Genomic DNA, 13505 nt, shown 5'->3' on the forward strand with positions numbered 1-13505 from the left:
CCTAATATATGGGTTTATGGTTACTAGGCCCATGCGGCCGCGCCGTCCTAGTCATGGCCCAAGCCCGGCACGAACGCCCTCTGGGCTTCGGCCTGTTCCTCTTCAAATGAAACCTCTTCCCTTATTTTATCCCTGTTGCATTTGCGTTACCCTTGTTGACGATTTTACACTTCATGTCACGTAAATCCCGGCACAAACTTCTCACGAAACACTGCCTATCACTCAGAGAGTGCGATTGTCCTAGCAGAGTAGCCTAGAACCTGAGGTCACATGAGGTTCCATTGATTGTTTAGTTCAGATAACGAGCTGAAGAAACAGTCACTACTGTCTAAGAACAGTACTAGTGATAGGTGAGCAAACAAGACAAGGAAGTCAAATAGATTTCATAATACACAACAATCATGTGAATCGTCACTAAAGAAGTGCAATGATGAGCAAGTCCAAAGGTTACTTCATTTTAGGCAAACTAAAAGATACATTATAAGGCCCAATCCACACCACTGCAACTCCTTGTAACAAAACAAACCACACAATGCAACTCCTTGCAACATGCCATTGGCAATAATGGTGGCAAGGAGTTGCATGTCGCCCCTCTGGTGTGGTTAGGGCTTTAGGGATATTAAATGTTTACTTCTCAGAATTCTTCGACAGGCTGTTACAAAAAGTCTCACTTTACAGTAAATGTTGGACTCTGATTGGTCACCCGCAACTCTGGGGTGAGCTAAATATAATACAAACTGAGGAGTGTCAGACCAATCTCGCCAGATATTTAAAAACATCTTGCGTCTTGTGATGTCTTGTGATTTATCTGGTTTCCAGGCTATCCTCCTCAGGCCCCTGTTTGTATTTTATGATCTTTGGGATCCTCCTAATTGCAGTTTGGCATAAGATTTACTGTCTTTCTTCATTGCTAAAGGTCACAGTACTTAATGTCCTCTGCTTCAAATATGAATATATCAATAGTGATATTTCCAATTGTTAATTAATTACTTTGATAGGCCTATACTGTATATATTTTTGAATTATTTCGTGACCCTACTGCAATATCATATGATTTCTCTCTCTCATTCCCCCAGCCCATGCGTCCTCTTAAGGCAGCGGCCACCTCGTCCCAACCGGTGCTAACCGTCCAGCAGATTGAGACCATCTTCTACAAGATCCAGGACATCTTTGAAATCCACAAGGAGTTCTACGACGCCCTTTCTCCCAACATCCAGCAGTGGGACGAGAAGGTCACCGTGGGACACCTCTTCCAGAAACTGGTGAGATGGTGTTTCTGTTTCAGCCTCTGCTTCTGTGTGTGTGTGTGTGTGTGTGTGTGTGTGTGTGTGTGTGTGTGTGTGTGTGTGTGTGTGTGTGTGTGCTGTGTGCTGTGTGCTGTGCTTTATCACCATTCTGTCACATTTGTACTGAATAATGTGCTGTCATTTTAACAGGACAACGCAGAACGTAACAACAGTGTATCAGTGTTTGTGTATGGCTCAAGCTAGCTGTGGTTACTGTAGCTTCACCAACTACAGCTGTTTTACAGTTTACTTTATACAACACTGCTGGTTGTGATGGTTTGCGTGGCATAGTAGTGGTAATGTGAGATGAGATATACTTTATTAATCCCCGAAGGGAAATGGGTAGAATTCTTTGTTTACCATAATTCCCACAAGGGGAATTATCGTTCGGTTACTTAGTTCATTTTAGTTGAGCGTAGCTTGGATTTGGTGTGGTTAAGGTTGTGTTCACCAGGCATGCTCATTGGTGGACTAATAATTGAGTTAATCCCTGAACATTTAAACAGCAATATCAAATTGTAGAACCTACTATATAAGGATCCATAATTTTTATTTTTATTACTGTGTATGTCTTTGTGTTAGTGTTAATATATGCAAGTATCTATTCCATTGTATTATAGATTGTTTAGGGATGGATGGATTGCAGTCTGACTCTGAGACATCTGCATTTTTCCACTACATTATAAAGAATTACAACAGAAGTTTTTCCTTGGCTTCCTTGCCATTGCCAGCTACTGTAGCTACTGCTGTCATCCAAAACAGTTGGGCCAGTTTTGATTTTTATTGGTGTATTATTATTTTGAAAATATAATTTAATATAATTTTCAAATGGAATACCAGACTAAAACAGTTAATGAAGATATCACGAGATAAATACTTAATTTATTAGCATAGTTCCCATCATGTTAGGGAAAGGTTTCTTTCCCTCTTATCACACACACACACACACACACACACACACGTGCTCTCACACACACACACACACACACACACACACACACACACACACGTGCTCTCACACACACACACACACACACACACACACACACACGTGCTCACACACACACACACACACACACACACACACACACACACACACACACGTGCTCTCACACACACACACACACACACACACACACACACATACACACCTTTCTTTTAAAAAGGCCCACCACCAACTGGTATCCATCAGTAAAGTCATCCACTCCCATCTGGGCTGTGTGTGTACATGAATCAGTGTACTGTATGTGTGTACGTACATGTTATGTGGTGACTAAACATTTAGTCAGGCTAATAGTGTGAAGGTTGTACAGATGGCCGTATAATTAGTCAGTCTGTTCCCCACCGTTTATGGACAGGGGGCGTCAAGACACAGGAACAGGAATTGAGACGGGATAAAAGCCAGTCGCTGTTACAATTGTTTTCCCACATATCTTAGGCTTTTATGCAGCGGCTGTTGAAAAAACAAGTCTCTTGCTGCTTTTATTTTACATGCTAAAATATTTAGAAATCCACTCAGAGGACTGTATGTCTTAACCGCTTAGACCTGTCAAAGGTATTTTACACATTGAACATGCACCTGCTGTGGCAAGAAGGAGAAGCAGGCTGGAGTCTGACTTAAGGCTTGGGTCACCATTGACTTAAGGCTTGGGTCAGCAGCATTGACTTAAGGCTTGGGTCACCATTGACCATTGATGGTAACTTAAGGCTTGACGGTAATTGGTAACCTACCAGGCAGCTCTGGTAGGCCACACCAGAGGCCCTATAAAACACTCTCTCTGCAGTCGGCAGCTGTAACTGCATACGGAAGAATGGGACTGACCATCACCCAGAAAAAGAAGCATGCCCGCAAAGCCACCCCTGCTCCCCTCAGTACCACTTTTAAATGCCCAGTCTGGAACCGCATCTGACAATCCAGGATTAGACTCTTCAGCCACCAAAAAGACTCACAAATGTGCGTACGTGTGTGTTGTGTAGGAGATGAGCATTAGTGAAGCAACTCCATGTTTGCTGCTGAGTCCAGAGCTTTTTCAAAATTGCTATGTTTCACAATGTATTCTAATGGGAAATTAAATTCATTCATTCAGTCCACCATAGTCCCATTACAAATCTTAAAGTATAGCCCAGGTATGCCAAGATAAATTACCTGCTTTGATAAAGAAGTCATATTTTTGGTACCCCTTTGATAACATTTTCCTCATGCCAAATACATATTACAGCTTTACTCATAACTATCACATTATTTGTCTTAATGATTTTAGTGGTACAAACACGCCTGCATTATAATCCTCAAATGGTCATCTTAGTACATCTAACATCTCATTAAAGTCGAGCTGAAATTACATTTGGCTATCTTTGTGATATTTCATAGTGAAACAGAGGTGTAGGAGATGAGCATTAGTGAAGCAACTCCATGTTTGCTGCTGAGTCCAGAGCTTTTTCAAAATTGCTATGTTTCACAATGTATTCTAATGGGAAATGAAATTCATTAATTCAGTCCACCATAGTCCCATTACAAATCTTAAAGTATAGCACAGGTATGCCAAGATAAATTACCTGCTTTGATAAAGAAGTCATATTTTTGGCACTCCTTTGATAACATTTTCCTCATGCCAAATACATATTACAGCTTTACTCATAACTATCACATTATTTGTCTTAATGATTTCATAGTGAAACAGAGGTGTGTCTGTCTCATTCACTTTATTCTGGATCCCTGAAAACAACAAGCCCCTATGTGTTCGTTTGGTGCCTTGGATGGTAATGATAATAATAAAAAACAATAGTTCTACTTGATAATTGTTATCTGTGTTCTCTCCAGGCCAGCCAGCTGGGAGTGTACAAGGCCTTTGTAGATAACTACAAGGTGGCCCTTGAGACCTTAGTGAAATGCAGCCAGGCCAACAGCCAGTTCCAGAAGATTTCTGAGGTAGGTTGTCCAGACACCATATACGATAACGCACTTGAATGCTACTACCAGTGACACATACATGGGATTCAGTGGCGATTTGTCCTTTTGCGACTGTTGGTTTCTGTTAATTTCATTCACCTGGCAATGTATGTCGGGTTCAACTAGTCCCTGATTAGACATCTAGAATAACAGAGATACTATGTAAATGCAATGAACTTGCTGGTAGGATGGAAGATCTGTACTGGAGTCCTGAATACCAGGACTCAGAACCATTGGTCATGATTGGTGCACTCTGCACTGATTGCTGTCATATTAGCAGTCAAGTCAAGCATCTGGGTGTTGCATTGGTAATAGTTTCTAGCTGGTTCGATTCCTCCACGGTGCCTTTGGTTTGGCCGGGCGCTCCAACAAACACAATATTGGCATTTTGGTTCTGTGGGAACCTCCAGGGTAGAGTCATTTCTGTCGCTGCGCTAACTGAAAATCCACCTCCTTCAAGCGCAAAAGTATTTTGTGAAAACTTAAGACTTATTCACATTTTAGGTGTAATGTGCTAAAACAGGGCTTGATGGAAATGCACTCAAAGAGAAACGCATGCAAAGAGAATCATCTGGATACTGCACGTGTATCAGAAAATATCAACACCTGGCAATGATGGGGACTATACACATGGGGGGATTGGCAATGATTAAATTAAGGAGAAAATGAAAAATCCACAAAAACAGTTGCTCAAGTTATGCAACTAATTGTTTACATGATCTTGCCTTGTGTAACATTACTTAAAGAAAGATTTGCTACAGTTATGAGAAAGTCACTGATTCTTGTGTAGTTCAAAGTGCTCTTTTGTGTGTATGTGTGTGTGTTTTGTGAGGGTGGGAGTGTATCACCAAGAAAAGTGATCAATGCAATCCTTTTGTTTTCAGAATTTCAAAGTAAAAGGACCTAAATATTCAGGCGATTGTACCATGGAGGGTAAGTGTGCAAGTATATATATAATTTTATTTTGTGTGTGTATGCGCACGTGTGTGAGTGTGCATGCGTACCTCCACCTGTCCATCTCTGTCTGTCTGTGTGTGAGAGACTGGGATGATACTTTAACCCGCCCCCCACAAACACACACGCACGCACACACACACACACACACACACACACACACACACACACACACACACACACACACACACACACACGCACACGTGCACAACAGTTCCCTCAGCCCTTTTAAGACACCAGCCTAGCTTCTTCTACAGTACTTGTGTATGCAGCGGCAGGCGTTGGAAGGGATGCTGGCGCATGTGTGAGCGCACTCGGCTTCTGCCTCTCTCTCTCTCTCTCTCTCTCTCTCTCTCTCTCTCTCCGTCTTAAACTCTCTCACGCTCTCTCTGTCTTTGAGAGAGGAGCAGAGTGGGGAGACGCAAAGCTAGAGAACAGGACAGGAGATATGGAGGTGCTACTGGTCCTCAGACTGTGTTGTAACTGCACATACGGTAACAACTTGCATGATGCCGTCCGTGACGTCCGTCTACTGCTGTTTTAATTTGGACAAATTGTATAGATGATGTTTTATCTGTTTTTGATGCAAAGGATATGTATAGTGTGTAAGTGCTATGTTGTGTGCGTTTAATGAAGTTAGGGCAGTGTGCTGTTCTGTGATTGTCACTCCAAGCTGTCGGGTATATCAGAAAGAGCCGCTTGTTGGGAGTTGGGATATCTTAATCTCTGATGTGCATTTAGAGGCTTTGTATCATAAGGAATGAACAAACTGCGTACGTTCCAGCGTATAAGACTGTGTGTGTGTGTGTGTGTGTGTGTGTGTGTGTGTGTGTGTGTGTGTGTGTGTGTGTGTGTGTGTGTGTTTTGTGGAACGGAGATCTATTGGAGATGATGTAGCTACATAGATTGTGTAGAAGTGTACATAGATGCTCCTATATTAGGATGCTCCCGGAGCCGTTACAAAAACCCAAGCAGAGACACGTCTCATCTCAACACATTAAGGAGAGGAAATAAGGAGCGAGGGAGGGGAGAGTGACAGGACAGGCGAGGAGAGAGGGAACGTATGCAGGGATGAAAGAGTTTTATTCAAGAACAAAGACTCTTCTTCTCTCTGTGTGTGTGTGTGTGTGTGTGTGTGTGTTTGTGTGTGGGAGAGAGGGTGGGTGGTGGGTGAGAGTTTAGAAGCAAAGCACGTTGTCTGTATAAGGGCTGTCTGCCTCACACTGCACTTCATAGGGAATACTTAGTGCCAGTATTGATTGGACAACAAACGTGTTTATGTGAATTACAATTCCTGTGCAATTTGCTCTGTCAGCTTTCTGAAGTGTTGATTTGTTTTGTGGACTAAACCAAATCTACAATAAATAAGGCAAATTGGAAAATGAATGAAAGAGAGAGCAAGTGCATTAAACAAAGGAAGCCGTGTTAAGAAGTTAGAAGTCACTATCACTTTTTGAAGGATGTCTTTTTTGTTAGAAGAGAAAGTGGTGCATTCATGTATTAACAAGCTCTCGCTGTACATGCATGTGTCAGTATCAGCAGCAATGTACCTGTGAACCTGTCTGTTAATTTATGCGTGGTAGCTAAATCCTCCATAGCTCTGTATCACAACCGCCACACACCAACAGTACACAGACCACACTGGTGTACACCACAGACAAAATGGTGTACACCACAGACAGAATGGTGCACTGTACACCACAGAGAGAATGGTGTACATCACAGTCAGCTCACAGTCGCACGGAAGGACTGCAGCTCACTAGCTTCCTGCTCCCATAACAATCAACCTTTAACAGCCCCCCGAGGTGGACACTTGGATTACCATTGCTGTCCCCTTAATTATCTGTCAATGTAATTGAAGGATTTCCTCTAGCTTGTGTTGGTTTGTGTATGTAAGTCAGATGTTGTACAGAGAAGTGTGTCAGTGATGATTCATCCACCCATCTGTACTTTTGACTTTGCTTCCTCCCTCCTTCATTTTCTTCACTAATCGGTAATCACTAGGCTAATTAAACCATTATTTCTCTCCTCTTTCATCATTAATTAGACCATTATTACTATGTGCTTCCTTCCTTCCTACCTTCCTTCCTTCCTTCCTTCCTTCCTTCCTTCCTTCCTTCCTTCCTTCCTTCCTTCCTTTCATAGTCATTTATTTATTATGCAGTGTTCCTTTCTTTCTATGCATCCTTCTTCCCATCTTTGCATCTTGTCTTCTTCTACATTATTCAATCACAGCAAATGGTCTGATAATTGGTGGTGAGTGTAATTGTACACCACAATTCTTTGCTTCTGTTCCAATAACTTCTTCCCCCAAACTTTCTCTATTTTACCTCTTCATGTACCCCATCATATATCTCCTGTATCTTGCACTGTTCAGTGGCTGACTGGTTGGCAGAATCAAGGGGGAAAAAAACCCGGGCCCAAATGGGTCATGTCCACGTGTTTCCACAGAGTAACCTCTCTGTCCTTTGGCCAAGTCTTGAGAATTGGGACAACCTGCTGTGATGGCTGATCGACTTCCAATAACTTGTGCCTGAGTTCTGATTTCTTCTCATCTTCTCTGCCCCTCTGCTCTCTCGCTGTCGCACTTAGAGCTGCTCTCAGATGCTTTCTATATCTTATCCATATGAGGACTAGCTATCTGCACCATAATGACCTACTAGAATTGGCTAATTCGTTTTTTGAAGTTGGAACAAAATGGCCGCTGTAAAGGCCCTGAGCAATCGCTCAGTGTGTTGAAGCACTGGTTCAAGCATGTCCAGCTCATTGAGACAGATCATAGACATGTGTTACATGCTCAAATGGGTGTGGCAGACTGTCAGACTGTGCTAACAATGTCCAACATATTAAATACAAGGTATAATATGGCATATATTCTGCATATATACTTGCCATACAGTATATTGGCATAATATGTTCAGTTGTTCACATATTTAAAATAAAACCATAGCACCACCATGTCACTACTCACTTGCTTAGAAGTCTGAATGGAAGTCCTAAACACATTAAATGTGCATCAGTATAAGCACAGGCCACAGTCTTAGGACACTAAGTCATGATACTCCTTTATGGCTTGACCAGGTCGAGGGATCAGCATTGGTTTGAACAGGCTGTTGTTGGGGTGATGTCTGTCCCTGATGATACTCCTGGAGGGAGGCAAGGAAGCTAATGTGAGTCACGTGACTGGACACCAGGGACATATTATGTCCTTTTATTTTCCAGAAGCGATTATTTTACATTGGTCTCAATCATTCAGAAAAAGTGTTTGTTCATAATGCTTGTCCACTCAATGTGTTACACCAGAGTTCCTTCAGCAGTTTTCCACCCAGTGTGACGAATCTGCCGGCTCGAATTGCAGGGTAGAGAAAATTATGTTGGCGACCTTTCCTCATAAGCTTCCTTGGAGGGATGTAAAATCACCTAGGATTCTCTGGGCTGCCCGCAGCACTCTCTGCAGAGCTTTGCAGGACAGACAGTACAGTTCACATACCAAGCGGTGGTGCCACTCGTCAGGACAGACAGTACAGTTCACATACCAAGCGATGGTGCCACTCGTCAGGACAGACAGTACAGTTCACATACCAAGCGATGGTGCCACTCGTCAGGACAGACAGTACAGTTCACATACCAAGCGGTGGTGCCACTCGTCAGGACAGACAGTACAGTTCACATACCAAGCGGTGGTGCCACTCGTCAGGACGCTCTTGATGGTACTGTTGTAGAATGCCCCGGCAGTAGAGCCGTTGCCGAGTCTTTTTCACCTCTCGTGTCGTGTGCGTGGACCTTTTCGCACTGAGACTGAGGTACAGTAGTATCTATATACTGTATGTTGCTGTATGGAACAATAATTGATTGCAGTAGATTGCAGACATACTCTATAGGTTCCTGCTTTATAGTAGGAGGCTAGAGAAATGGTGCAGAAGGATTTTGCACCATTGGATGCTGTGTGTCAACACAGAGACAGGAGACATGTAATATCTGTTATGTGTTAAGAAGGGCCATCAATGCCAAGAATGCTAACTGTAATGTTAACTATACATATCAATTTTTTTTGGACAACTCAAGTGGAGGGTGGAGTACACCACAAATATTCAGTACAGTTCACTAAAATGATTCATTCACCTGTTCGTTCAGTTCTATTTCCTGTGTTGTGGCATCACTCGCGAGTGAATGTCTGTTTACGTTGTTCGTGTCATGTCAAATATTATAATAATAATATGGTTGGATGCCATAATGAGTCTTGTACTGCAGTGCGCTATGCCCTGAAGTTCTCTCAGTCTACTGCAGCTTTTGACACAAAGGTATAGGCCTAACATTCTATTGAGATTCTATTGTCCTTCTCCTGTGATGCACCAGATATATTGCCCCAACTGACCTGGCTGTGTGGTGGAGCCCACCCTTCTTCTAGTATACCATTCTATATTCTACTATGCCTTATTTTTGAGTGGTGCACATCGCTCAAATGACTGGCTTCGTGTGTCCCTATGTCCCCTATGTATGTTTGATGCCATAGTGATGTCACGAGACCTGGTCACAATACATGGGGGCTTTCCCCATGTATGGGGATTTTGAGTGACAGGGCTTTCCCCATGTATGGGGGTTTTGAGTGATGAAAATCGCAAAATTCTATAGTTAACTGCGACCTTTGGTCGCAATAATAAATAGGAGTTGCCTAACGCTGTCATAGACGTCAGGTCTATAGACGCTCACACAGCCTCAGCAGCCTGGATCCCCGGGAAATCAGCCCTATGTGACGTGAAGTTTAAAACTGCAAGAAAGAATAACAATGTGTGTGGACATGGTTCCTGTGCTGTTGATGTGCATGAATGTGTACGTTGAAAAATGAAGCCCTCTGTCGATGCTGTTTAATGTAAACTGTCATTCACATACTCAGCACAGTGAAGCTTACCTAGTAGCAGGCGGCCCAAATTTGCAATGGAAGCAAACTGTACCGGAGCCAATGAGAACCTTAGCGCAGCGCCAAGCCTAGCGATGGACTAGCATGTTAAACAGCCTGTCTACTCAGCTGTGTGTGTGTGTGTGTGTGTGTGTGTGTGTGTGTGTGTGTGTGTGTGTGTGTGTGTGTGTGTGTGTGCCGCACATGCGCGTGCGTGCACCGCACATGCGCACGTTCGTGTCTGTGCAGTTTACCTCCATATTGCGGTATTGAATCACTGCATTCCTCCTCCACAGTCTATAGAACATCAGATGAACTCTATAGTTGTCTTTGGCCAAAGTCAGTCATCATCTTTTACATTCTTCTTGGGTCAGTCAAAGCCTCATTTTCAGACCAACAGGCATTCAGTTCATCATGATGTGAGTTGAGTGGAAGTGCCCCCCCCCCCCTGTTTAGCAATGAATGTGTTCTGGGTTTGTGAAGCCTCATACAGTATGACCACGCACCGTGCCATGCTGTCTAAACCTCCTACCTCAGAGAACCGTGTGTGTGTGTGTGTGTGTGTGTGTGTGTGTGTGTGTGTGTGTGTGTGTGTGTGAGAGTCAGACCTTTACTCTTTTCCCTTCTCTCCACAGCGTTGCTGTATAAACCCATTGATCGTGTGACCAGAAGCACCCTGGTCCTTCATGTGAGTACTGTAGACAACATGAACACGTCACATGCACTGTCATAATGTGTCAAGACACAAACGGTACTTTTTTCTTTCTTATATTTTTCTTTATGCGTATGGGCAAATGGCCATGACAAATACAGAAAATAATCCAATGGGGCGAAACCAGTGCAACAAACGACTGTTGGTTGCAATAGTACACGTCATCTCATGTGAAAACTGGTGACAGAAGAATCGATATGACCAACGGTGGCTTCAGCTCGCTGTTGCAGCATGATGAGGAAGCTCAAACCACCAAAATGGAGAAATGAGATTATGTCTCTGAAAGAATGTTATCTATTAGCTGTTATGTGAAATAGTTGGTGAATGAAGAGATTACCAATCACTCGGATGCAAATTTTAAAAAATGTACTCACTCATCTTAACAGTTTCCGTGCCGCGAATGGATTACTCCAGGTTAATGTCGCTGCCATAAAAGACTTACGCGACTTTTGTTTTATGTGTTTAATCCGCCGTAATGTAAACAAAAAAAAGAAAATTCTTTTTCGCCGCTTAGGAAGAGAGGAGGTGCATTTCGTGTTGACAATGAACCGGAAATCGTCACATGCTGTGAGCTGCTAGGGCTTCTGGGAAATTGAGGCCAATGCAAACGCATTGGGTTCAACGCCTCATGGAGGCGGGTCCTGTGCTGCCTCTTCTCGGTGTAGCAAGATGGCGGGTGGTTCGATCGTTCATAACAAACGGGGGGAGCTATTTTCGCTCGATTTTCGCGGATTAAAAGCCCAAATAATTCAGCGTGTGCTCTAAAGGTAATACAACAATCTCGGCAGTGAAGGGGGGTTGATTAAAATGCGGGTTAATCGTAAAAAACAGTCAAACTGTTAACAGAGAGGACATCATTTTTTCAGAGACATTATAAGCTACATACTGATTAGGACCTGCTCAAACACCTTGTGTTGTGTTGTGTTGCGTTGCACAGGACCTGCTCAAACACCTTGTGTTGTGTTGTGTTGCGTTGTACAGGACCTGTTCAAACACCTTGTGTTGTGTTGCGTTGTACAGGACCTGTTCAAACACCTTGTGTTGTGTTGTGTTGCGTTGTACAGGACCTGTTCAAACACCTTGTGTTGTGTTGTGTTGCGTTGTACAGGACCTGTTCAAACACCTTGTGTTGTGTTGTGTTGCGTTGTACAGGACCTGCTCAAACACCTTGTGTTGTGTTGTGTTGTGTTGCGTTGTACAGGACCTGCTCAAACACACACCAAAGGACCACCCAGACTTCCCCCTCCTGCAGGACGCTCTAAGGATCTCCCAGAACTTCCTGTCCTCCATCAATGAGGAGATCGACCCTCGCAGGACTGCTGTCACTACGCCCAAGGGAGAGGTGTGTGTGTGTGTGTGTGTGTGGGTGTGGGTGTGGGGTCCAAATTGTGCATGGATTTTGTATTTGATATCAAATCTTCTTAGCTGAACAGTTAACATAGACCTTATTAGTATAGACCCTCCTAGCCTGTGAGTTTGCAATTATTTTCTTAAAAAGCAAAGAATAAATAAATAAACAGCAAAAAATTTAATATTTTTACCAGTATTATTTGACACAGGCATGATACAGCCACTGTCAGTTTGTGGCTGTGTGTAGGAGTGACATGTGGTTCTTCTGTGGTAGGCTCGTCAACTGGTGAAGGATGGCTTCCTGGTTGAAGTGTCGGAGGGAACCAGGAAGCTCCGGCACGTTTTCCTCTTCACCGACCTGCTGCTCTGTGCCAAGATGAAGAAGACCGCTGTTGGGTAGGTCCACCCTTATTGTCAACATCCAATTGTTTAGTGACCTTTGAGAGAAAATGGCAGAAATGACAGGAGAGAGAGATGGGGAAGGACATGCAGCACTCGAACCCGGGGCATCTGTGCAAGGACTGAGCCTTAATGGTATGTAACAGGTGCACCCCATCAGCAGAGATTTAGTGTTTCTCTTCTCTGTTCAGTTGAAGCATTTGAGGTTTTCTTGATGTTTCAATAAAGAAAGTGGGGAATGTAATTGATATTTAGCCCGCCGTGTTTGCACTGTGAAAGGAGAGCTGGGGCTGTCATTAGATTGATTTTTGGGGCCAATCTGAATCAATCTGATTGGGCTCAAGGCAAAGAGGTTTAGAGGTTTGGTTTGGCGTAATGCCTGATTTAACCTTAGTGCTGATGTCATGCAGCAAAAGTATCAGATCTATGAACACATCACAGCAGGATGCATTGTGTGCTTGTAGATCTTTGGCTTTAGGGTTTAGCCAGATTCATACTGTCTAGCTAGCCTGCTTGTAAATTAAAATTAGGCTTTAGGGTTAAAATGGCAAATGACATACATAAACTCACTGTCATAAAATGTTGATGTCCTCACAAGTATAATAATACAGCCGTGTTTGTGAGTGAGTATATAGTGTGTGACTACGGTATGTTGCATGGCTGTATGGCAGGCCACAGAGATGAAGTATCTCATCTCATTTACAGGAGTGCATCCATTATCATACGTCTGACAGCAGCGTAACCGCTGTTAGCCAGATTGGACCCAGCTGTGATTGGCAGTTGCCATGTGTACATGACAACCTCATGATGGTTGCCATAGCTACCCAATCTGAAAATTAGCATATTATGTGTCTAGGGCGTTATCTCGGTGAGTTCAAGAGCGCATCGGGGGTTAAGCAGTGAACGGTCCAATTAGAGGCAGTAAGGCAGCCGTCCAGCATTATACACGCTTTATTA

The 13505-nt window shown here is 43.3% G+C and overlaps 1 protein-coding gene across 3 annotated transcripts in view; it reads left to right on the plus strand.

The window, feature by feature from the left end:
- Window positions 1-13505, plus strand: part of abr (ABR activator of RhoGEF and GTPase) — a 128801-nt gene that overhangs the window by 58920 nt on the left and 56376 nt on the right. For all 3 annotated transcript variants that reach the window (XM_083785261.1, XM_083785263.1, XM_083785262.1), the window contains 6 exons: window positions 1077-1262; window positions 4108-4215; window positions 5121-5169; window positions 10723-10775; window positions 12001-12141; window positions 12424-12545. In XM_083785261.1, the coding sequence (XP_083641387.1) occupies window positions 1077-1262; window positions 4108-4215; window positions 5121-5169; window positions 10723-10775; window positions 12001-12141; window positions 12424-12545 (659 nt within the window). The remainder of the gene's footprint in view (window positions 1-1076; window positions 1263-4107; window positions 4216-5120; window positions 5170-10722; window positions 10776-12000; window positions 12142-12423; window positions 12546-13505) is intronic.

Source organism: Protomyctophum parallelum (assembly GCF_964188405.1).
Source record: "Protomyctophum parallelum genome assembly, chromosome: 1".
NCBI classification, from domain to species: Eukaryota; Metazoa; Chordata; class Actinopteri; order Myctophiformes; family Myctophidae; genus Protomyctophum; species Protomyctophum parallelum.